The sequence below is a fragment of the Castor canadensis genome, chromosome 12 (assembly GCF_047511655.1).
Source record: "Castor canadensis chromosome 12, mCasCan1.hap1v2, whole genome shotgun sequence".
Classification (NCBI taxonomy): Eukaryota; Metazoa; Chordata; class Mammalia; order Rodentia; family Castoridae; genus Castor; species Castor canadensis.
This window is the reverse complement of record NC_133397.1, coordinates 7,074,265-7,100,319: the sequence shown is the minus strand read 5'-3', so window position 1 is coordinate 7,100,319 and position 26,055 is coordinate 7,074,265. Positions and strand designations below refer to the sequence as shown.

The following is a 26,055-nucleotide window of genomic DNA, read 5'->3' as shown; positions in this document are numbered from 1 at the left end:
TTCTATGGTTTCCTTTATTTCTTCTTTTGCTTTTTCAAATTCTCTATTTTTATTGTCTTGGAATTTCTTGAGTGTCTCCTGTACATTTTGGTTGACCCTATCCAGTATCATCTCTATAAAATTCTCATTGAGTACTTGTAGTATATCTTCTTTTAAATTATTCTTGTGGGCTTCATTGGGTCCTTTGGCATAGTTTATCTTCATTTTGTTGGAGTCTGGATCTGAGCTTCTGTTCTCTTCATTCCCCTCTGGTTCCTGTACTAATTTTTTGCTGTGGGGAAGCTGGTTTCCTTGTTTTTTCTGTCTTCCCGTCATTGTCCTTGGTGGTGTTACTGTCCCTGTACTGTGTGTAATTAAGTATTTTCTAGCTTGTAATAATAACAATGGTAATATTGAGAATGGAAGAGTGAGCTGAGATGGAAAGCAAGAAGTTAAAGAAAAGGGGAAAACAAATATACAGACAAGAGGGAGAAAGCAGAACAAGGTATCAGACAAGAGAGTTTCAAAGGTATAAACAGGGAGTGTTGGTGTACTAATCGACAGTAAGCTGAACAGACAATAGAGAGACAGAGAGAGGGTTGAAAATCAAAGATAAAAAAAATAAAAAATAAGTATATGAAAGTAATATCTATATATAAAAATGAATTAAAATAAAATGGAAAATAGAAAATTAAAAAAAAAAACCAAAAAACTTCCAAGTTTATATGCAATGCAGTTTCAGTCTTAATAATTTGGGTGTCCGTCTCAATCTCCAGTCCTGGAGTTGGTGCCTCAGATGTTGTTCTGTAGTTGTCTCATCAAAGGGGATGCATAAAGTAGAACAAAACTACACTCACACACACACAGAAGAAAAAAAAAAAAAAAGCCCCACCAAGTGTCCCCAGTTCAAATGCAATACAGTTTCAGTAAGTTTTTCGGCTTGCAGGTGTAATTCGGTTGTTCTCTCATCAAAGGTAGGGAGAAAAAGAAAAAAAAGCGTCTGGAGGCAGTTCTGAGAGTGGTATCTGCAACTGTGGCTGCCTGCCTGCTGCTCTCAGCCTGTAGCTGGCGGCGTTGTTTATGCAGATCTCTGGGGTGAGCTAGCGCTCACCTGGTCCCACAGGCTTTGTTTGCTCAGAGTTCTCCTGTGCGGGAGCCTCTGCTACAGGCTTTCCCCTTTCCAAGCACTGGGAAAGGTGACACTCCACCTGTGTTCTCAGGCCTGCGTGTTTATTTACAGTTCACGTGGGAGGTGGGTCTTCTCTCCTCTCACAAGCGTCGCTGGTCCTGGTTGCTGGGCGCGCGCCCCGCCCCTGTCAGAGCCTCTCCGGCCCACCCGGCTCGTTTATTTACAGTCCCGGGAAGGAGTCCCTTCCCCCAATCTTCAGCGCTCAGAGCGCCCCACCCTCTTTCCAGCGTGTCTTAACTGTTCTTATTGCTTAGTACTCAGTTTCTCTTTTTATCCCAGATGGACGTCAGTCTGTACAGGGGGCTATGCTGCTCTGGCCCAGGCTTGTCTGTGGGGCTACCGCGGTACCGCGAAGCTCACCTGGTCCGCGTCTTCCCAAGCCGTCTGGGCACAGGTGACCGGCGGCCTGGGTGCCGCCCTGGTTTCTCCATTTAACGTGAAGTGGAGATTCTCTGCACCGGCTGGAGATGTGGAGGAGTCAAAGTTATGCCTTTTCTCAGTGATTATGCCTGCAAAGTGTGTCTTCAGCGTCTCTCCAAGATTTCACTATAGGAGGCTCGCTTTCTGCTTCCTAAGTCTAGCTGCCATCTTGGAATTCTTCCCCTAAGGCAGTTTTTAAAAAGACACTCTAATGTTGATTGATATTCCTTGTGTATATGTTTGCTTCTTCTGTTAGATTCTACACTTAACCTGGGCTGGTGCTAGGACTTTGGGTTTTTAGATTTCCTATGTTCTGACCATTGTAGATGCTTTATACATAAAGGTATTCGAAACATTTTAAATTGTAAGAAGCTATACACATAATTATTGGTGTCAAGAATACTGATTTTCCTGATGTATTTAGTTTTGGCTTAATTTTTTAAAATGCTTTCAGAGAGAACAAGTGCTAGAACCTGTTGGAAAGACATTTTCCTTGTATAGAGTGTGTTTCAGAGAACAATGGTCTTTTAGACAAAGTACTACAATGTTCAACTGTTTTTCTCCTTGTAATGTGAGACAAGAACCTACTTGTTTGTGCCTTTAGACAGAGGTATCTTCTGTTGATAGATTTTAAGACACATTTTCCTTAACATTCTGTGAGACTGTGCCTTATAAGAGCAAATGGAGATTTTCCTTGAACCTGTACACTCCACAAGACACTCTTGTTCTTTGCCCTGTCTGTAGAGAGAGAAAAGCAGCCACGGGATCACCTGTGTGGCTTCACCTCTGCACATGAGGAGAGTGTGCTTTGAGTATTGCGGTGGATTTGGGAGGACTCCCCACCCCACACCTGGCTTTCTGAAGTCAGCCTCATCTGTTGTCATTCGTCCTTGCCATTCCTCTAGCTGAGCCCCTTGGTGCCTACTGTTTACAGGGGTGATGTTAAACCACAGCAGCTCCCCTTGCACTGCCACTGTCATGGCCAGCCCCACGTTCCACCACGTCTGCAGCTCGGAGGCCTCTCACAGCCTCTGGACTCTGGAGGAGCTTGACCCTGTTTTCAAGCATTGTGAGAAACTTGGAACTCTTCTTTCTACCAGTTAAAGGGACACTGCGATCATTCAAATAGATTTCTCTGTCCCTTAACCCATAGCATGTCCTGTGCTTTCCATCTCTGTGTATCCACTGTTGTCATGTTCTTCCAGATGCCCTTCCACCCCTCCCCCTACCTGAGCACACTCTTCTCCTGCCAGATCTAGTACAGACAGTCAGTGCTTTGAAAGCCCATCACTGAGATTGAGACTTATCCCTAGGAAGATTGCAGATTATTGTTTTTGGTTTCTATAAACTGGAAGATCTTAGTTTTAATCATTATGATGTTTTTGTCCTTAGAATTTAAATGTAACATCAAATGAAAAATTCAAGTCTGTTGCTAATACAAAATTTTAATTTTTCTTTACAGGTCAACTTTGTAGTGTGCCAACTCTTTGCCTTGTTAGCAGCCATTTGGTTTCGAACTTATCTACATTCAAGCAAAACTAGTTCTTTTATAAGACACATAGTTGCTACCCTTTTGGGCCTTTATCTTGCATTTTTTTGCTTTGGATGGTAAGTAATTATTTTGATCATGTTTAAATGAAGACTATTTGGATATATTTGAGAATTGAGTGTGTAGAAAGATACACTATATATGGTTCTGTTCTTGTATTTATTTATAAGGTTTTTTCTCAAGGCCAACTTTAAATTTTTTTATTTTTAAAATAAAAAAAAAACGATGGATAATGGGCTCTCTCATTAGTTTGGACCAGAGAGGACTTTTACTACTTAAATGAAAAGGAAAGATTAAGAAAGGATATTTAAAGACATTTTAGTCTTTCATTAGCAGTTCTTTTCACCTATTTTGCAAATTTTTGATACCAAGACATCATTTTAAATAGGTTTTGTTTGTTTGTTTTTGGTTGTATGTTTGTATGATTTTTTTTTTCCTGTGCAGTCAGCTTTTAAGAATCTGGTAATGCCTATTGATACAACTCTTACCATGTTTGAGATTCTACCATTTGCAAAAAGAGGCATTTTTTAGTTCTTGGTGGAGAAAAATTATTTAGGATGGAAAGCTTTTATTTTTGACCTTCACATGGGATGTTTGTGATTCCTTTTGTTAGCCCCTTCTCACTCATCGGGCTACCCTGAGAGCTTTCAGTACAGAAATACTACCCTTCCTGTTTGTTCCAGACAGAAGAAAAGCAGGACAGGAAGGAGCACAGTCTCTTGGCATATCAGCAGAAACTCACTGGAAGGGCTCCTTTGTGACTTTTCCTTCTGAGTGAGCAGTTAAGAGAGCTGCAGTGCTCACCACTCATAGGCCAGGGCTCTGGGCTTGCTGTTCTGCAGGCTGTGTTTTGACAGAGGATTTCCCCAGAGAGAAGCGGACTCACCTGATCTGTCCTTTGAAATTTCCGTTGTAGGGTATAGATCTTGTGGGCTCTGATAACACTTCTGTTTGTCCTAGGCTGTTGTTTTTGATTTTTAGGAGGGCTGAAATACACTCTGGTGATTACGAATATTTCCTGGAAACTCATGACAAATTAAAGATAATTTATTCTGGTTCTACCATATTACCCCAGGACTAGCCTTTTTAATAGGCATAGACACTGCCATAAGTAGGTATGAGCATAGTTTGAAATTTAAATATAGTCACTTAAATGATACCTGAACCACGGGCCTTTTCACCTCCTTGACAACAAGTTTTTGTCATCAAAATTTTCCTAAGTTTCTATTTAAACACCTTGCCAGGGGTAGTATTTATTTTCAAACTTCTTATTGTAAAACTTTTCAGACACAAAAGTACAGAGAATAATATGAAGAGCCCTCATGTGCCTATTACCCAGCTTCAACAGTAATTAAAGCCCTACCATTCTTTTTTATCCTTTCCCCAACTTATTTTTCTAGAGTATTTTAAAGCGTATCTCAGTCTATGTATTCACTCATAAATAACTTTGGGATTCAGTATGTATTTGTAGCATGTTTTCCTGAGGGGTTAGAGAAGGCTTGTAGTTCAGCTTGGCCATGGGCACCCTTCACTTTGTGGTCTGTGGACTCAACGGATGATTAACGTGGGCGTCTTGTGGCATGGAGGCACGGCCAGAGTTGAGGGTGAGTCTCTTTGCTGCTATCCATTACTGAAGAAGTGTTCCCTTGTTGGAAAGCCTTCTGAGATGCTTTGGAAGATGGCGTCACAGATTGTCTGACTGTAATGTCAAGTAGTCATAAGTGTTTCAAGTTATATGTGGTAATAAGGTTTTTTTTTTGGAGACAAAATCTTGCTATGTAGTGCAGGTTGGCCTCCAACTGGAGATCTCCTGCTTCTGCCTCCTGAGTGCTAGGATTACAGGTGGTATGGCACTGCTGAGTTTACAGGCATTCTCCACAATGCCTAGCTAGGATTTTTTTTTTAAAAATGTATTTTCTTTCTTTGGGAAGGGGTTGTGTATGCTTTGTACTATGTGTAAGATAACTCTTTGCAAGTAGGAAGTAGTTAATGGGAAGGTCAAGTATTCTTTTGCTTTGCATTTTAGCACTTTGTATATTAGGCTCAAAGGCAGTCATATCTATTATTGATTTTTATAGCTTCTTTTTGGAGGACATGTTTGTGCTTTGTAAATATAATTGACCATTAACCACTTTACCTACTTCCGTTTGGTCTGAATTTTCTTTCTTTATTTGGCAGGGAGAAGGGGTGTAGTACCAGAGTTTGAACTCAGGGCCTTGTACTTGGTAGGTGAGGTGCTTTACCACTAGAGCCACACTGTAGCCCTTTTTGCTTTAAGTATTTTTCAGTGGGGTCTCATCCGTATACCTTGGATATGGGCTGGATTCCAATCCTCCTACTTATACTTTCTATGTAGTTGGGATGGCATTGTATGCACCACCACGCCCAGCTTTTTATTGGCTGAGATGGGGGCTCGCAGTCTTCCCCCATCCCCACTGGCCTTGAATTGTGATCTTCCCATCTCTGCCTCCTGAGTAGGTAGGATCACAGGAATGAGCCACTGTGCTTGACACTTTTTTAAAACTATCACCTACAAGTTAACTTTTTATTTTGATGGGACTGGGGTTTGAACTCAGTGCTTTCAGCTTGCAGAGCAGACCCTCTACCCACTGAGTCACACCTCCTGTCCATTTTGCACTGGTTATTTTACTCTGGTTATTTGGTTTACGGATTATTTGTCCAGACTGGCCTCAAACTGCAATTCTCCTGATCTCAGCCTCCCAAGTAGCTAGGATGACAGAGCCAGTAGCACACAGCTTACAAGTTACTTTTAACTGAGAATTAATTTATAATTATTTGTTGAAATATCTTTGGTAGCACTATAAGTTAATGAAATAAGACTTAGACTTTGTTTTTGTTTTTTGGTGTGTGTAGGGGGGTAGTAGTGGGGTTTGAGCTCAGGGCTTCATACTTGCCAGACAGGTGCTCTACCACTTGAGCCACTCTGCCAGCCCAACACTTAGACTTTGAGGTCATACAGACCCAGATTGGGTCTGGTTGCCTTGTTCTGGCAGCTGTGTGACTTGAACCCACTTAATTTCATTTCCTCACCTATAATGTGGAACCAGATAGCCTTGCACTACAGAAAGCATGGCACAGTAGCTGGTCATGGTGAACAGGATGGTTATTCAGGCTCAGTTCTCTGTTACTGGTGGAGTATCCCTTGTCCTAAACTCTTAGAATCAGAAGTGCTTAAGACTTTGAATACTTGCATACACCTACTGGTTGCACATCTCTAATCCACAAACCTGCAGCCCAGAATTCTCCAAAATGTGAAACTTTTTGAGTAGATTTGTGTATTAGGAATATTCAGTCTGTATTCCCATCATCTAATTGATGATCCAGATTGGAAATTTTTGTGTTTATCCAATCTCTTAGTGTTTTTCTTTTCTTTCTTTCTGGGATTTTAACTTAGGGTCCACACTTGCTAGGCAGGTGCTGTACTATTTGAGCCCCAGCCCCAGCCCTTGTTGGCTTTAGTTTTCTTCAGGGTAGGGACTTATGTTTTTGCCCGTGGGCCTCATACCACAGTCCCTTTACCTGTAATCTCTTAAGTAGTTGGGATCGCAGGTATGCACCACTGTGCTAGCTTACTGATTGAGATGAGGATTTCCCTAACTTTTTACCCATACTGGCCTTAAACCAGCATCATCTTGATCTCCACTTCCTGAGTGGCTGAGATTATAGACATGACTCACCACCACTGGTTTAGTGTTTTGCATATAGCACTGAAGTAGCTACTTGTTTGTTTGTTTGTCTCTAGATTGGGAGCTCTCTGAGGGCAGAGACTGTCTCATCCATTCTTGTATTTCTAGCATCTATAACAGTGGTTTTTAGAAAATAGACATTCAGGAGCAGGGGGTGTAGCTTAGTGATTCAATCTAATGCAGAAGGTCCTGGGATTGACCCCCAGATCCACCCCACCCCCAAAAGTAGACATTCAGCAAGGACTAATTGAACAATCAGAGAGAAGCTTTTAACCATTTTAAAATTTGTGCTTTATTTTGCTAGAAATAAGTTTTATACCTGTCTTTAGTGTGATTTGAAATTCAAAAGAAATAAAATGTTTTATTCGTCAGTAAATTGACCTTTTGAGATAAGCATTGTTTTATTACTAAACTGCTTAAGCAGTTTGAAAGGTTGTGGTATATATTGTACCCCACCCCTTTAAGAATTTGCCAATGGATAAGTTGGCCAGAAACATCTGAATTTCAGCTAGGGTGTAACTAGGTATTTGGCCTTAGTTTCCTTAACTCTGAAACAGAAGAAGGCATCTTAAACATCTGTGTAAGATAGATTAATTTTTACCTTACTAATAATACTTAGTAGTTGGTTGCTTACTATGACAGCTAATCCAGTCAACATATTTCGGGTGTTACTTCATAATCCTGAAAACTTTCAAGTGGCCACTATACATGTCTTATGCCCATTTTCCTGGTGAGGACAAGTAGTGTAGCTTAATAGGAGAGCATGAACAGTGTCACCAGTGCTATAACCGAGTGGAAAAGCAGCTAGATGCTTGATGTGGAGATCTTCAGAAGAGGTGAACACAGACCAGGTGGGGACTGATGAACTTGCATTACCGTGGGAGCAAAGGCTTAGCCAAGATGTTGTAGTGACCTCAAGACTGCCGAGCATGCCATGTGAACAGTGCTGTAGGGAAATACAAACGGTTAGTTTCAAGTTGTTCTGTGTCCTTGTGCTCCAAGGACACTCACTCATAGAAAGGAAGACTTGCCCCAAAAATGCTTAAGTGTGTTTTTTTTTTTTTAAAGGAAAGTAGCTTTAATGAAATCTATCAATTTTAAGAGTCCTTACAATTCAATTATCTGCCAGTCCCTTTCAACAAGTTCACATTATCTGGTAGTGACTTGTTACGTATTGGGAGTAAATAGGAGGTGAATAATTTTCAAAAGTGTGTATTTTAAACATGAAGTTTTTTTTGTAAGCTTCCTTCTCTTTCCATTTATACTTGCATAGGGTTTTTTTTTTTTTTGACTCTTCCCTGCCCTGTGATTATAGCAGCACTCTAGGCCAGTGTGGTTTTCTGCGTGTGTGTGTGTGTGTGTGTGTGTGTGTGTGTGTGTTATGTATGTATGTATGTCTGGGGGCGGGAGTTGAGACACAGACTGGCTTACTCTGTACAATGGGCAAATTAAGTTTCTTTAACAGACCTGCCTTAGAGCCTATTCCTTGTTTATAATAGGTCTGTGAAAAAAGGTATTCAAAATTATAGCAACTTTTCCACACTGGAAGTGCCTATTACTCCAAAATGATTAAATTAAAAAATAATTTTAATTATAGGTTGATATCCTGTGATTAAATGAACTGTGTATAATGATTTGAAAGTTTTTATCATACAATATGCCACCAAAGAGGAAAAGAAATTGAGAGAAAGAGACAGACAGACAGACAGACAGAGAGAAGCAGGGATAGTTTGCATTGATTTTAACCCCAAAGATCCAAGTCATTTTTTTTCCTACATTTTTTGAAGTGAGTCAGTAAATTAGCTCTCTCATTTAATGGTTTATTTCTACATTAGGATATTAGAAAATACTGTATCATGTAAGGCAGAATATTTAGTAGATATATTACAGCAAATTAACAAATGGCTAGATTTATATGTCACTTTTTGATAATAGATTTGAGTATCTTTTAGTAAATTGTAATTCTTAGTATTTTTTGTTTTGTAAATAATATTGTTTCTAAGGTAGAGGCAGAGTACAAAGGTTGTATTGGAGAAGTTTGGGGAAATAGCTGATACTCCCTAAGAATTTTTCTGAAATCCATGTTTATTTTTTCTTTTTAAAACCATTGTGCCTTGAGTTATGAATAAAGCTGTAACCCTTGAGCCACAGAACTCCACACAGCTTTCCTGTTGCTAGGAGATGTGGAATGCTGGGGCACTGAGCATGGTTTTTAGGGGTTGGCTTTATTTATTAAGTTCCTGGGGCCTGTGATAGGGGACCCTCCTCCAGGGTGCTCACAGAGTTTTATGTAGGTGTTAGAGTTTTGGTTCCTGACTTTTTTTGTATGGGAATGTTCTCAGTTGTACTTAGTAGCCTAAATTATTTGAACCTGATGTTTGTGACTTCTTCTAACAATACTCTTACCTTTTGTAGGTATGCCTTACATTTTCTTGTACAAAGTGGGATTTCCTACTGCATCATGATTATAATAGGAGTGGAGAGCATGCACAAGTGAGTATTCATGTTCTTGTGCACTTCAGTGTTTCATTTCAGTAGAAGTGGAAAAAATAGAATTTTATTTATTATACTAAAATAATTCTGAATTGTGATCATTTCCTGAGGAACTGCCATAAATATTAAAAATCATTGTTATATGCCAGTCTTCTGTTTACTTAAAGCAGAGTTTCTAACCTCAGCCTGAGGCTGGGTAACTTGATCTGTGCATTGTATGATATTTAGTAGCATCCCTGGCTTCTACTCACTAGGTACTAGTAGCACCCCCTGAGCTGTGACAGCGTAAATGTTTCTGCACATTTCCACATGTCCCTTGGGAGTGGGATTGGCTCCAGTTAAGGGCTGGTGGCTTAGTCTTTAGGTTATGGCAGTGGAGAAATGGAGTGAAGTTAGCAGATGGGAGAGAGATTTAGAAAGACTGAGTGAGTGATAGGAGGTGTGGGAAAGAAATACGGTGTCAAGGATGTCCTAGTTCCTGACTTGAACAGTATGGGAGAGAGAAGCTCTGCTTCCCAAGTTGGGGAGCCCTGAAAGCCGGGAGCATGTTCAAGTGGGTATCCCAGTACAGTGCTTGTTATGTAGTAAACACAGGATGAATATTTTCTAAGTAAATGAATGTTGACTGTAAGGTAACTGTGAGATGCATAATAGGAGCTGAGTACCGAGGTAGACATGTGGTGGGAACTAGGTAGCTGCCCTAAGATGTAAATTTGTCTGTAGAGGTATATAAAAGGTAGTTAAACACGGTATACTGTAATACTGACATGTGACATGACATCAGTGTGTTTCTGAATTCTGAAATGTGACTGCGAGAGTTTTGGATAAGGAATCACACAATAGCTTTTGATTAGCACTTTTCTAAGTCTCATTGGTCACCCCCTCTGTTTTAGTGTGCCGTTGTGTTGGTCAGGGTTCTCTAGAGGAATAGAAGCATCTGCATACTCACGTAATAAAAGGGAATTTATTAGAATGGTTTATACGATCGGAAGCTGGATAATCCTACAGTGGCTACCTGCACACTGGAGACCTAGAGGACCCAGTAGCTGTTCATTCTAAGATCTGGAAGCGTTAGAACAAAGGTGACCAATGATGCAGCCCCAGTCCAAAGCTGAAGGCCTGGAAGCCCTCTAGAGAGTTACTGGTCCACGTTGAAAAGCTGAATGAGGAAGCTGGACTCTGATGTCCCTGGTGATAGCAGCAGCAGTGGACAGATCCCCTCAGGAAGAGGGGTATTTGCATGTGCTGCCTGGCTTCCTCCTTCCACTTTTGTTCCATCAGGGCCTCTACCTATTTGATGGTATCATCACTTTCAGTGGTTAATATAACTAAAGAACTGAATTACTATTAATATTATTATTTTGGGTTTTGTTTTTTTTTTTGTGATAGGGTTTTGCTGTGCAGCCCAGACTGTTCTCAATCTTCCTATGTAGCTCAGGTTGGCCTCGAACTTAATTTCCATCAACACTGTCTATATATGGGCTTCTCTCTTCCTTCTGTAAACAGCACCTAAACATTCTTGATGTTTAATTTTAATTTTTACACTAGGGTAAAGAATATTTTGATGGTGTTTCAGGTGAAGCAAACATTCTTTGTACCATTACAATACTATTTTTAAATAGTATTTAATACCAATATAATTTAATACCAATACAATACTATTTTTAAAACCTTATAAGGATGACAGGTTCAGAGTGATGCTGAGGGATACTTGATATCCAATGAAAAAGGTTTGTGTGTGTGTGTGGAACTGGAGTTTGAACTTAGGGCCTCATACTTATTAGGCAGGTAGATGCTCTTCCGCTTGAGCCATGTCCCTAAGCCCTTTTTTTCCTGCTTTAATTATTTTTTAGTTCTGGTGTTTTTGCCCAGGGCCAGATTCAGACCATTCCTACCTATAGCCTCCCACATAGCTGGGATCACAGGTGTGTGACACCACACCCAGTTTATTGACTGAAATGGGGTTTCCCTAACTTTTTGCCTGGCATGTCTGGAACAGCAGTGGTCCTGATCTCCATCTTGCAAGTTGTTGACATTACAATGTGAGCTACCTTGTCCAGCCTGAGTTGTGTTTTATTACTCTGGATAGTGGATAGAGAACCAGTTTGGATTACTGAAAACAGGAATTATGTGCAGCTGCCTAAAGCAAAAGTAATACTCTTCTAAGTTGGAAGGTTAGTAAATTCATATCTGGTAAAAATAGGGTTTTTGTTTGTTTTTTTGGTGGTTCTGGGTTTGAACTTAGGGCCTCACTTTTGCTAGGCAGTTACTCTATCACTGGAGTCATGCCACCAGCCCTGAATTTTTTTTGTTTTTCTGAAAGGCAGTAACAGTCTGTGATGTTAACTTTTTAATACTTTAGACTTGCACTGTTAGCCGGGTGTGGAGGTGCACGCTTATAATCCTAGTACTTGGAAGGTGCCAAGAGGATTGAGAGTTGAAGGCCAGCCTCAGTGACATAGGGAGTTTGAAACCAGCCTGGACTACACAAGATCCTGTCTCACAAAATCAAAAAAGTAGTAATAAAAATAAAACAGAATTTGGTTCTTTAGTTGCATTAGTCACCTTTCAAGTGCCTAGAAGCCACAGAAAATTCTCGTGGATGTTGTTGCTTTAGAGATGTATAGTTGTATAAAATTAGTTTCTCCTTTACAGTAAATTTTCAGAGAGAAAATGCTTCTTATATATAGTTTATAGCTATGACACTTAGCATAGGTCTTCAGAGTTGAAATTCCACACTTGATGGAGCAGATTAGGGTAAGAACTGTTAGTGCTACATAAATAGCAGGTGGATAATTAATTTGAAAAATGTGTATGTCAGTCAGTGTCTTTTTTCTTTAATTTTTATTTTATTCATATGTGCTGTCAGTGTCTTTTTAAGGTTGCTTCTATTTCAGTTTATACCCGTATATGTTTTTCTTTTTACTTTTTCTTTCTTGTTCTTTCCTTGTTACTCTGATATATTCATTAAAAAAAACAAACAAAAACTTAGGCTTTTACATTATCATAAAATATTTAATGGGTCAGAACTTAAGATTTCATCTCAAAACACTAGATAGACTTTAAAACATTGTGATGTGTTGTCCAGAGTTAGTGTTTATGTCCAATACAATTCTTCTTATCTCTTTATTTTTTGTATGTGTATATATATATTTCTTTGAATAGCCAGGGTTTAAATGTTTAAAATGAAACTTTTGTACTTTTCTGAGTACTTAACAGTTTAAAAATTCTTGATTGTTTTGTGATTTTTAAGATGTTTGTCATATACTTGTTGTACTTTATAACAGTTCCATGTATAAATTAAAATATTTCAACATCATATAAATTTGAGTTTTGTAGCACTTGTGTGTGCTGTATTATTCCTATTCACATCTAGATAATTTACCTTTAAAACTTAACTTGTCCTAGAATTCAGCATTTTTTTCCCTAGTTAGAATTTTCACATAAGCTTTGAAATGTAAGAAAACAGAAGTAAAATTTAGGTGATAGTGTTCAAGAAAGGAGTATGTGGGAGGAGAATAGCCTGTGTACCATATTAGTCAGTCTGCTCTGCTATTACAAAATGCCCAATATACAACATCTTGGAGGTTGGGCAGTACAAGCATCTGGTGAGGGAGGGCTGGCTTCCTGGCTCATGTTAGCCCTCTCCCCACTGTAACTTCACGTGGTTGGAGGAGCAAGAGCACTGTCTGGGTCTCTTCTTGGGTTAAGTTTCCAAAGGCCTCGCCTCTGAGTAGCCTCATACTTGGGGCTAGTATCAGCATGTGCATTTGAGGGGAACATGAACTCCTTTAGCTCTGTATATTAGGATACGAGCTCTTCTTTATTAAGATAGGGAGAATTCAACTTTTGCCAGATTCGTACACCATTTCCAAAACAGGGTGTAGCATGATACTTTTGTAAAGGAACAGATGTGAACTTTTGGCTTTGCAGAACACAGAGCTCGCTTGTCACAGGAGCTTGACTGGGCTGGTAGTGCAAGGGTACGCATGGGCAGTGTGTCGGCAAATGAGTGAGGCTGTGCTTTGCCCAAGTTTTATTTACAAAAATAGGTGGCGGACTGGATTTGGCTAAACTGTATACTAAGGAAATTCCTACTACAGAGATTTCAAGAGACAGCAGGAGACTTCTTACCAGCTTTAAAAATATGGTATATAAGTTTAATTTTCCTAAATAGTAATTGTAAACTTACTGTAGCACAAATAGTGGAATATATAAACTTTATTAATGATTTACTATAGATTACTGTTCTGAAACAGCTAATTTTCCAAAAGATTGTTGAAATGTTTGCTTTCTTTTTGATGTATCTTTTTTATAAAAGGGAAGTGAAATATGAAGTAAAGCCTGATTTTTAACACTTGAAATGAAAGACACTTTACTCAAAATAACATAAAGAGAACCTGGTGTGGTGTACCTGCCTGTAATCCTAGCACTCAGGAGACGGAGGCAGGAGGACATTGAGTTTGAGGCAAGTCTGGACTACATAGCAAGATACTGTCTCAAAAAAACCTAATAATAATAGCATAAAGGGAATGATAATCACAGGATAGAAGATCAATACACAGTAAACCTGCCTCATTTGTGGATCTGTTACACTTGGTTTTGACTGAGTTTGGTTTAAAGAAAAAAGTCAAATTTCAAAAACAAAGAGTTTAGATTCCTGAGTGTGCATCAAGCAGCTCAGTGGATGCAGAGAAGCTCTCATCCCATGTTATCACTTTTATCTAAGTCATGTGATCTGATGAAGGTTTCCCTGTGCTTCATTTTGTGAAAAGCTGCCTCCCCAAAAACAAATGGTGCCCCAAAGCAAAGTAGTAGTTATAGTGATCCTTCCAAGCCAAAAAGAGCATGTGATGTGCTTAATTTAAGTGATAAATGAAACTTTTGGATTTCTTGAAAGATGGCATGTCTTTAGTAGAAGTTGGGTGAGTGGCATTATGGGAAAAATGAGTCAAGCATCAGCAGTATTTGAGATAAAGAGCATGAAGTAAAGTCTGGTTTTGGTGAGCAGTCCTAACGTGTGTAGCAGTAACTTTGTGGCAGTAATGGAGCCTGCTCCGTGCGGTTTCACGTCATGACGCTCAGGTGCACTGTATGCACAGTGTAGGTAAAGAGCAATATAAGTACTGAACTCTGAATGTAAATACTGAACGCTCCTGAGCATTCATTTTCCACTCACTGTCTGTCTCCTTGGAACCATATACCTGTGGATACCAAGGGTCTAATATATAAGAATTAATGTTTCTTCCATATATATCACAGATGAATAGTTCAAAAGTGAAAATTGAAAATTCCATTCACAACAGCACCAAAAAGAACAATACGCTTAGGAATTATTTAGCAAAAGAAGTACAAAATTCTTACACTGGAAATAGAGTGTATTGCTGAGAGAAAATAAAGGAGACTTAGATAATATTAGACATATGCCATGTTCTTGGGTTGGACCATCGTTAGGATGTTTGATCAATATAGTTAGTGCACTCCTCGCGGAAACTGACCTGCTGACCCTAAAATTTAGGTAGAAAACAAAGGATCTAGGATATCTGAAAAAGAATAAAGTTGAAGGGCTATTATCTCATTTCAAAACTGACCATAAAGCTATAGTAATCAAGACAGTATACTACTGGTATAGGGATAGACATAAAATCAGCTGAACAAAATATGGTCAGAAGATCGTTGGCAGAAGTGCTAGGGAAATTCACCAGGGGAAAGGCTTGTCTTTTCAGTAAATGGTGCTATCACAATTGAATATACACATGCAGACAAATAAATAATCTTGACCCCTGCCTTAGAACATACACAGAAATGAACTCCAAGTTTGTCAGAGACTTACATGTGAAAATGAAAACTGTACAGCCTATGGAAAGGAAACATTTTTGACATTAGATTGGGCAAATATAGGATATTAAAAGCATGAATAGTGGAATAAAAGTTGATAGTTTGGACTTGATTAAAATACATACTCTTCAGGAGAAGATACCATTAATAAAATGAAAAGACAAGTCACAAACTTGTCTGTGATAAAATATTTACAAAGTATTTACTTGTTAAGGGATTGTACCTGGAATGCTTACAATGCCATATTAAGAAGTAATTTATTATTAATTTATTCTTTTAAGAAAACAAATAACCTAATTAAGAAAGGTGCATAAGATTTGAATAAAATAAATGCAAATTAAGCATGTGAGTGATCTTAGTATCATTAGTCATTAGGGAAATACAAGTCAAAACCACAGTGAGACTCCATTTCATACTCACAAACAAGCAATGTTTGTGGTGGTGATGTGGAGAAAGTAGGATCCTCACTCATTGCTGGTGAAAGTGTACAGTGGGTTGCCCCTGAGGAGAAGAGTTTGGGTTTCTTAAAAAAAATTAAACCTATACTTACCATATGATTTAGTAATTCTGTTCCAAAAGTGATAAAAACATATTCAAATGGACACTTCCCTGTGAATTCTTAAGGCAGTGTTGTCCATAATAGCCCATATTGTAAACAACCTGTGCCCATGAATTAGACATTCGTCCACTGACAGTGTGGAATACTGTGTGATAAGCAAAGAGGAATATGCTACAACGTGAGTGAATCTCAAAAACTGCACGTGGTGAAAGAAGCCAGACACAAGCTGCTGCAGTTGATGTGGTCCCCTTATATGACAGTTCTGCAGAAAGGAAAACTGTAGTGACAGAAGTAAATCAGCACTTCCCAGAGGCTGGAGATGGGAGCCACAATTTACTGCAGATCGAAATGAGGGACTGCACGGCGATGGAAGGATTCTAAAACTGGACCATGGTATAAGTGAACAGAAACTCGCTGAATTATGAGCTTAAATGAGGTAGTTTTATGACATGTCTATTTTACTTCTTTACTGAAGTTTAAACAAAGATAAATATTAGAAAGGGAACTGCAAGAAAGAACATCAGCATTAAAATATAATTGAGATAGTTTTGGAAGTTGGCTTAAGGGTTTTGTATATTCTCTCATTTACGTAATTTTTAGTTGTTCCTATGTATCCACATTTTTTCAGAGTTCAATTATAAGAAGGAAGGGTCTGAAAGAACATAGACCCTCAAACAAAGGGAACCAACATAATGAGGGGAGACATGAAAGCTCTCTTCACAGGTTGGAAGGGTGGGTTTGCTTCATTTCTGGATTGCTAAAATGGAATTGGTCCCACTAGTTGAAATGTGAAGAAGCTTTATTGTGTGTCTATCAGTATACTGGGGTTTGAACTCAGGGCCTTAAGCTTGCAGGGCAGACACTCTGCTACTTGAGCCATACCTCCAGCCCTTTTTGCATTGGCTGTTTTTGAGCTAGGGTCTCATTTTCTGCCCCGGCCATCTTGGACCACAGTCCTCCTATTTGTGCTTCCCTGGGTAGCTAGGATGACAGGTGTGTGCCGCCATGCCCAGCCACTGATTGAGATGAGGTCTCTTGAACTTTTTTTGCCCAGGCTGGCCTTGAGCCTCCATCTTCCTTCTGTCCACCTCCCAAGTAGCTAGGATTTATAGGCATGATCCACCACACCCAGCTCAAAAGGCGTATTTTGGTCCCAGGAAGAACAACCTTAGATACAGTGAGAATATTTACCAGTGCAGTGTGCAGAATGTCGGGCTTGCCCTTGCAGGTGCTCACAGAGATGCTGTGGGCATCTTGATCTCAGCTCTGTGGTGACGGTGCCAGCTGCTTCTGAGTACAACTCCTGATGAGCCACAGTGGGGTGCCACACTAGAGCTGCTGGAGCCACAGAATATGCATTATTTTTAAGACCTTTTCCCTAATTACTACACACACACACACACACACACACACACACACACACACACACACACACAACCCTGAATGGGATTGAGGGCTTCTATGATTTCAGTATTTACTTTCTCTCTTTTCTCTGTCTTACGTGTTTGTTCATACATGATTCCCCTTTCAATAGTGGTACCTTACTAGTTCCCTATCCCCATCAGAACACCTAAAAGGAGGAGGGAGCTGTTGGAGAGTTCTCTTAGGACCTCTCACCACTCCAGAGTGATGCTTCTTGCTGAGTGAACAGCTGGGGCCAGGGCATGGAGCCTAAGGACAGTGGTCCGGAGTCCACATGTGCTCCTCTCCGAGCATGCTGCTTCAGTAATTTCATTTCATTTGACTGAAACTCATTCACGCTATTTGTATCAGACAGTTTGCCTTTAATCTGCTTTTGTGAGGTGAAAAGCTATTGCTGTTAAAGGAGACTTTCTGGGGAGGCGGGCATCTTACTGCTGATTTGAGCATCATGCTGTTTAGAACTCTCTCCAAGTTTATTCTGTTTGTGTTTTAAGATTACTGGGGGAAATGATTGGCCATGTGTCTTCCCACCCCACCTTCCTTGCTCCCCAGGAAGCATGTGTTCCAGATAGCAGTTGCAGGTCTCCTGGGGTCTATGCAGTGACAGGATCCAATTCTTTCTCTGAAGTGGAACTTGGCTGGCATCAGCGTAAGACCCGAAGTGATGCCCCAGCCCCAGCTTCCCTTCCATCCATCTGTTACTTTGCTATGCCCCTGGTGTGGATTCCATCTGACTCTGTCTTGTCAGCTTCTTTTGGCTTCAATGTTCACAGGACATCTGATGCCAGGGCAGGGAGGGCTGAGCAGTGAATTTGCTAGAGGGCCAGCTTTGCTTTGGCTTCAGGCTCCAGCAGGTTTAGCTGCAGTGCATAAGACATGGCGAGGGCAAATAGACTCTGTTGAAGCATGAAGGAAACAGTTGAGGTTTATTTCCTGAGATGCACAGTATCAGTCTCAATCTAGTAAAAGATCACTTTTTGGCTTTGTGGTAGACAAAACCATGTTTATTGTTTATGGGCTTATGCATTCATTCATTTTATTTATTTGACCTACTCAGCACCCTTCCACTTTGTGCTGGATAGTGTCCTGCAACTTGTAAAGCATATTTTAATATTATGTGCCAAGAGCTCTGGTGGAAAGTTTATAGGTGTCACCAATCCAGTGAGCTTCAAGAAACACAAGCAAGAACTTCCTTTCTTGGAGGAGACGGTGCATGAATTGAGTCAAGGCCTTAGCTAGCTGAAGAAGTAGTACAGTAGCACAGACTGGACTTTACCACAGAGTGAGCAACTTAGACATGAGACTTCACTGCATGGTACAGTCAGCTCTCTAGGCAGCCTGGTCATAGGAGGTGATGGGAAAGATAGAGGTGGTCAGGGAGGAGAGAGCCAGCCAGCAAACTCGGAGAAGGAGCGAGACTGTTCCATCTCAAAGCCCCCTGTGCACTCTTCCCTCTTCTTTGGCTGAGGTATGTGTGGAACAGTTCCCGTGTTTCTGAAGATGAGAAACAGATGCAGTCTGTATTTCCTGAGTTTCATATGCTGAAGAGTACAGGTGGTACAGGTGGGGCTGAATTCCCACACTCCCTTTTCTTTCTCTCATTCTCTCATTTCCTTTTTGTTGTTGTTTGTGTGTGGTACTGGGGTTTGAGCTCAGGGCCTGCATCTTGAGCCACTCTACCAGCCCCTTTTTTTGTGTAAAGGTTTTTTTTTTTTTTTTTGAGATAGGGTTTTGTGAACTGTTTGCCCAGGCTGGCTTCAAACTGCGATCTTCCTGATATCTGCCTCCTGAGCAGTGTTTTTCTTTTTTTGAAGCAGAGTCTTGCTATATAGCCCAGGCTGGCCTCCAACTCATGATCTTCCTGCCTCAGCCTCTACTAACTCCTCTGCCTTGTTCTTATTGCTGAATATCCTTCCTTTCCTGGAAAGTCCTCCTGTGGGCTTTATCTGGAGTTTTCTTCCTTCTCCCATCCTCCCTGTCCTACTGATCTTTCATATTTTTCCCCTAAACTGCAAATTCTGTGACAACACTTGTGCCGTGCCTGTTTATTTCTAGGTGTGGTGTAGTACCTAAGAAATTGTGTATTCTCTGAATGAGTGAGTGAGTGAGTGAAGGACTAGCACAACTTCTGCATGACAGCAGACCCTGTCCAGGTAACCTAGAGCTCTTGCTGCCTGATGGGCCATAATTTCTGCCTCCTTTAGAGCCATAGGCTTGTAGCTCAGCCCTGTCCCTAGGAGTCTTGTCTCTTCCTTCCCTGGAACAGAGTCCTTGCTGATTGCACACCCACAGCATCTACTGCAAGGCTGCACTTCTCTTCCTGTTCACAGGGAGAGCCAAGGGTTGGGGAGGAGAAAGTGGTGTGTATGGGGAGCCTCTCCCCTTCACCATGGAAGAGGAGGGAAGAGCCCCATGCTTCAGGCACACAGCTGGAATCAAGACGGCATTTATAAACTTCTGTTGTGTGTGAGAACCAAAACACCCTTCTTGTGTTTCATTTTTTGTTTTTTAATTTCTGTGGAAAAAATTTGAGTTCCAAAAAATAATCTCAGAACACAGCACAAGGTAACTGCCATTATTTCAGTATAAATGGCAGAAATGTGAGTGCTTAAAATGGGAAGTGTGGAAAAGCCTATGAGCCTTGAGGAGTTAAGCTGAAATATTTTCTTTATAACTTAGCAAGTAATTTTAAAAAAAATAGTGATCTAAAGAAAACAAACACAAAAGATGTAACTGTTCACTATAAAATTTGAGTATATCTAATGTGTTGCCATACTGTATTAGGGGTTCTTCCTCAGAGATGAAAGGAAAGGACTTTAAACATCCCATTGTGTGGCTTAGTGACCACCAGTTTGGACCAGCCACAGGAAGGTTCCAGAACTCAGAAGTTAATGGTGATGCAGTCTCTTCCCTCAGAGATGAAGTTGAGCTGTGAATGTTAGAACAGTTGCTCAGGCAGCAGATGTTGGTCACACAGATGTCCATCTCATGATGAGTGAAAAAGGCTTGCTATGTGGCATCAGGAAGCTTACAGTCAAGCTGCCCTTACAGTGTGATTACTGCCATGACAGAAGGCTGAGGAGGTGGGGTGGCTGACTTGGAAAGGAAGAAAACTCAGGTTGTGTATCAGCCACTGACTGGCAGAATAAAGCAGTTGGAAACACTTATGCTAAAATATCATTATTTTAAAATACTGGGAGCTATTAAGGAAATCTTTTCATCAAAAGCCAAAATGGAACAGCAGACTAGGATACTAGAAAAGATTGAATTCAAATTCTGACTGCTGGGTGCTAGGATTGCATGCTTGCAATCCTAGCTACTCAGGAGGCAGAGAGGTTCCAAGAGGAGAATCGCGGTTCCAAAGCCAGCCCAGGCAAATAGTTTGTCACCCTATCTTAAAAAAAAAATCAGAAAAAAAAAGGCTGGTGGAGTGGCTCAAGCAGTAAGAGTGCCTGCCTAGCAAGTGTCAAGCCTTGAGTTCAAACTCCAGTGCTGCCAAACACACAACCAACCTCTGACTTCCACCAGGCAGCCTTAGGGATTGATTTTATGAGCTCTGATTTTGCAGCCAGACATAAATGAATTTGAAACTCTCCTGGGTTTCCCCTTGCTTTGGGACTTTGCCTTTCTGGATTTACACTGGATTAAATCAGTGCCTTAGCTGAGTAGCACAGTGCACATACACTTCCTATTGTGGGCATCTAGGTAAACTTCTGTAGGGATAAAGGATTTGGACACAGAGAAGAGGTGTTTGCACTTCTGCATGAAATGCTTTCAGAGTTTTGCTAGGTCTTGCTTGTATTGATGATGTCATCAAAGCTGGTACTAAGTATTCATTCTCTCCTTACCACCACAAATCAAAGCTCACTTTTGGCTTTCTCCAGAATATGAGCTCCGGGCAGGGATATGTTTTACTTACTTTCTTAGCTGGTTGTTGAACATAGAGGTGGTATAAGCTCAGTAAATGAAAACATCTGCTATATTATGTTCTAGTGAATAGTATTTATGGTTCTTGTTTTTGAATCTTTTTTTTTTTAAGTTTGTTTTTGGCTGGGTATTGGTCCCTGTGTTTAAGACATTTCCAAACAGATCTTACCCATTCTTGCCCGTGTCCATGGATGCTGTGTTTGACGAGTTGACTTGCACTGCTGTGGTAGTTTTCTCTGCCTCTCCTTAGTTGCTTTTCTTCCTCCTGGGCGTTCTCTAGAGCAGAACTATGGTGATGGCAAAGGGGGTGGACTTAGGGAAGGGCAAGGCAGCTTTAGCCATGTGGCCAGTATCTCAATCCACAGGGAGCCTGAAGGGCAGACAGTACCAGGCTTTGCTCTCACAGGTTATCTGCTAGTGCTAATGAGCCTCCTACAGTGCAAGTTCCTAGATAAAAAGTTTCCTTAGAACTGCATTGACTCTACTAGGAGTGAAGCTTGATCTTGAACTGCCTTCAGGTAGCAGAAGCCTCCAGCCATTTGCAAATGTATTAGCAAAGGCTAGTGGCTCAGCAGGCACGCAGTGGATAAAATGCTAACCTTTGGGAGGGAAATCCTGTGATCTCATGAGAGGTAGTAACATGTGGCAGGAAGGAAAGTAGACTTGAGGTGTTTTTCATTTATGTCTTTGTGGACCATATCTGAGTGCCTTTCAGTGGTTTGGAATAAAAAAATAGGCCTTTTTTGGAATTGTGATACTAAGCTAAAAGTTGAATTTCCAAAGCAATTCTAAACTCTGATTTTACTGTTACTTTATCCTTTTAATGGGTCATGTTTCAGCAGCTACATGATAGTGATTGTGCTAAGCAATGACTCATGCCTGTAATCCCAACTATGAGGGATGTATAGGTAGGAGGACCCCAGTCCCAAGGCTGGCCCTGGACAAAAAGTGAGACCCTACTGAAAAAAATAGCTAAAAGGAAAAGGGCTGGGCTGAGGGCCTTTCTCACATGCAGAGTACTTGGAGGTTTTGAGTTCAAACTACAGTACCACTTTAAAAAAAAAAATATATATATATATATATATATATATCCTTTAAATACCTGAATAGCAGTGATGTTAATCTCTAAAACCTCTCCCTTTGTTTGAATGTTTGAATTGTTCATTCTTGTGTAAGTGTTTTGTTTGAAGTTGATTAAATTTTAATATATTGGTCGTACCAAGTGAGGGGCTTCACCATGGTATTTCCATCCATGCATCTAATGCATACTTTGGTCATATTGATCCACTCTGTTTCTCTTCCTATCCTCTCTCCTTTTCTTGCAGTTTTTAAGAAGTGGGTTGCATATGACTTTTCATATTGCATACAGTGTGCCTCCTGCACCTCCACAAGATCTCCCCCCAATTTTTCCACTCCCACTGACTTTCTCCAGCAGTCCCTCTCTTATGCTCATGCCCTTTATTTTCAGCTCCAGATTCTACATATGAGAGACAACATGCAATATTTGTCTATCTGACTCTGACTTATTTTATGTAACATGCTCTCCTGTTCCATCTATCTTCCTGCAGATGACATCATTTCATTCTTCTTCATGACTGAGTAATACTCAGTAGTGTATATATACCACATTTTCTTTACATGTTCATCTGTTGAGGTTGATTATTAAAATAGAAATAAATACAGACTTTAAAGGTAGTACTTTAATAATGACTAAAATATACTTTGAAAACACTTTTAGATAAATTAACTTTAAGAGAAAAGTAGTAACTTGTTTCTAGCTTATTAAACAATTCTTTTTTTATTTTTATTTTTTGGTTTTCTGAAACAAAGTTTCTGTTCCAGACTGGCCTGGAACTCACTATATATAGCCCAGGCTGGCCTCAAACTTGTGATCTTCCCGCTTTTGCTTCCCAAGTGCTAGAATTATAGGCTTGCACCACCACACCTGACTAAAACAATCCTTATGTAGAGCATTTACAGAGAGAAAGACAAAGGGTAATAGAGGACATACTGAATGACTGAGGTCTGTGCTTCACTTTCCTCTGGGGTGGCTTTGAGGACTTGACCTTTGTAAGCATTTGAGACAATGCCTGGCATGTAGCAAGTCCTCAGCACAGAGATCATTTGCTGTTACTATTTCCACTCTGTCACCCTGGATCCAGTGTTGCTGTGCAACTCCACCTATTCCTGTGGTTCATTGTTTCATACCAGACTTGTCCCTGGCCCCTGTTCTGCCCTGTGCCCTGCTGTCCATTTGGTCTTTCAGATGCCTGTCTGATCATGCCTCTCTTTTGCTTCACACTCTGGACTGGCTCCTGTTAGCAGGGCAGCTTAGCAGTGCCTTTGTGCCAACCCCGCCTGCCCTTCCACTGTCGTGGTAGCCCTGGCTCCTCAGCCGAGGTGGTGGCCATAATGAACCGTTTGTAGTTGTGCACGCTCACACACACACACTATTGCTTTACACTAGGATCCTTTGTGTTTGTTGGGAACTCCATCCCCCACTTGAATTCCTGTTGGTCTTTCACAGCCTTGTCTGTGACTTCTGGGGTGAATTTCTTTTTCTTCTTTCCTAATAGATCTAGTCACTGCTACCTCAACACAGCTGGTGGGACAGTGGTTCAGGCCAGCTCCTAGAGCGACATTCCCTTCTCATCCTTGCTGAACCTGCCCAGAAGGCTTGTCACACTGTCCAGATTGCCTGCCTTTTCTAGCCTCAGTTTCCTCATTCATAAATCAGCAGTAGCATAATAACTGTCTCACAGGATTGTAGTAAAAAAGAAATGAGACACTGTGTCATTAAACGTAAGGTGCTGTTGAGTGTGAAGTGTGCCATTATCCATCAGTCAGGAGAAGAGTCTCCATTTCACAGATGTTAAAATGGGAAAAAGTGTGTATGGATGGAGAGAGACAGAGTTTGCAGACCCCTTATGGGTGTGCCGTGTGTGGCAGCCTCTGCCTCTCATATTAGACTTTGATCTTGAGAGGACAAGGACTGAGTCTCATTCCATGTTGTATCCTCAGAACCTCTCTAGATAGTGGAAGATGATTAAAATGTATTTTTCTAACACAACTGAAGTGACTGCTCACAGACTAACCATTTTCTCATATCTCAAGGTAAAGTGTCTATTTCTGCCTTGCTCTAATTTCTGAGGGCTCTGACTGGCTCAGCTCTTGCCCCATCAATGGTGTTGTCTTCCTTTTCCCACTTCTTGATTCTTTTGCTTATGAACCAAAATATGGGATGGAGAGAACTGAAACTCATGTGGTCTTTCTAGTTGCCATTGCTTTGCAGAATTATTTGAATTACACCCCCTACTTTGTCCCTAATTTTTTCCCTGACATGCATAGGAAGAAGTTGGATGATGTTTGTGTGGGTGGGCTGGGGTGGCAGGTCCGGGCAGTAGCACACTCTATGAAAATGCAGCCCCTAAGGACCAGACAGTGATAGCCCATTGGCTGGTTATAGAGGCTCTAGATTTTGGAATTTGGGTATGGCAGGGGAGAAAGAAGTCCTTTTCTAAACATTTGTTTCAGAGTCCTGGGCTTAGTAGCAACTAGATTAGTATGAAATCTGGATGTGTTTTTGTGAGTAATTGTTTTTTTCAGTTGCTCCAAGATTCTGTTTTATTGTAAGATGTAGTTTTTCTTTTTTTCAGCTAACACATTATTTGTACTTACTTTGTGATACTGGCTATTGAGCCCAGTGCCTCACCAGTGCTAGGCAAGTGCTGTACCAATTGAGCTATGCCCCAGCTGGGTGGCTTGTTTTTTGTGTGGCTTGAACTCAGGGCCTACATCTTGAGCCACTCCACCAGCCCTTTTTTGTGATGGGTTTTTTTGAGAGAGGGTCTCATGGGCTGTTTGCCTGGGCTGGCTTTGAAACGTGATCCTCTTGATCTCTGCCTCCTGAGGGTAGGATTATAGGTGTGAGCCACTGGTGCCCAGCTAGATGTAGTTTTTTATGTTACTAAAAGCTTTAAAGTTTTGCTCCATTGTATTTATTGAGATACTAGAAGAGGCAAAATTGGAAACTATAATCAGATGACATTCTGAACTAGTTCCAAAGGTCTTAATTTTCTTTTTTTCAGTACTGGGATTTGAACTCAGGGCCTTGCACTTGGCAGGCCCTCTACCACTTGAGTCATACCCAGCACTAAAAGTCTTAAATCTTGTTGTAAACTACAATATGTTAATACAATATTTATTACAATCTGAAAGATAAAATAATCCTGTTTAATGCCACCAACCAATTTTATTTGTGTAATGGAATCAACTTTGGAAATTTCCTTTGTAAAGAACAATTAAGTGGCTGGGTGCCCATGGCTCATGCCTGTAATCCTTACTTCTCAGGAGGCAGAGATCAGGAGGATCACAGTTCAAAGCCAGCCCAGGCAAATAGTTCAGAAGGCCCTATCTCAAAAATACCCGTCACACACACACACAAAATAAGGGCTGGTTGAGTGGCTCAAGGTGAAGGCCCTGAGTTCAAGTCCTAGTACCACAAAAAAAAAAAAAGAAAGAACAATTAAGTCACTTCTTTACATTACTTAGCCAGGTTGTGGGAACAAAAGTTGAGTTTTTAAAAACAAAAAACTAGACAATATGTAGATGGTTTGATTCATTTCTATCATCTGTAAACAAAGGAAGAGGAAAGCAGATAATTGTCCAGTGACTTCCTGTATAAATATCACTATTTGTGTCTGATATAGTGGATACAGCTAAGCTCCTTTCCTTTTTTTCATGAATAGGGGTTTGTAAAAGAACAACTAAAATCCCTCAGGACTTTAATTATGCTGTTAACTCCTTAAGATCTTTGTTCTTACTGAGCAGACACCCAGTCAGACAAGAAGGAAAGATAACCAGCAAGCCCTGACTTCAGAGCAATAGCAGTTTTCATTAAGGAACTATCAGATTATCTGCAGATCTCTGGGAAGGAATTAAGAATGTATTCTGGTCAATAGATACCGGAATT

At 40.5% G+C, this 26,055-nt stretch overlaps 1 protein-coding gene across 5 annotated transcripts in view; it reads left to right on the top strand.

Moving 5' to 3' along the window:
• Nucleotides 1-26,055, top strand: part of Mboat2 (membrane bound glycerophospholipid O-acyltransferase 2) — a 158,342-nt gene that overhangs the window by 67,406 nt on the left and 64,881 nt on the right. For all 5 annotated transcript variants that reach the window (XM_074049130.1, XM_020154724.2, XM_074049129.1 and 2 more), the window contains 2 exons: nt 3,051-3,196; nt 9,260-9,337. In XM_074049130.1, the coding sequence (XP_073905231.1) occupies nt 3,051-3,196; nt 9,260-9,337 (224 nt within the window). The remainder of the gene's footprint in view (nt 1-3,050; nt 3,197-9,259; nt 9,338-26,055) is intronic.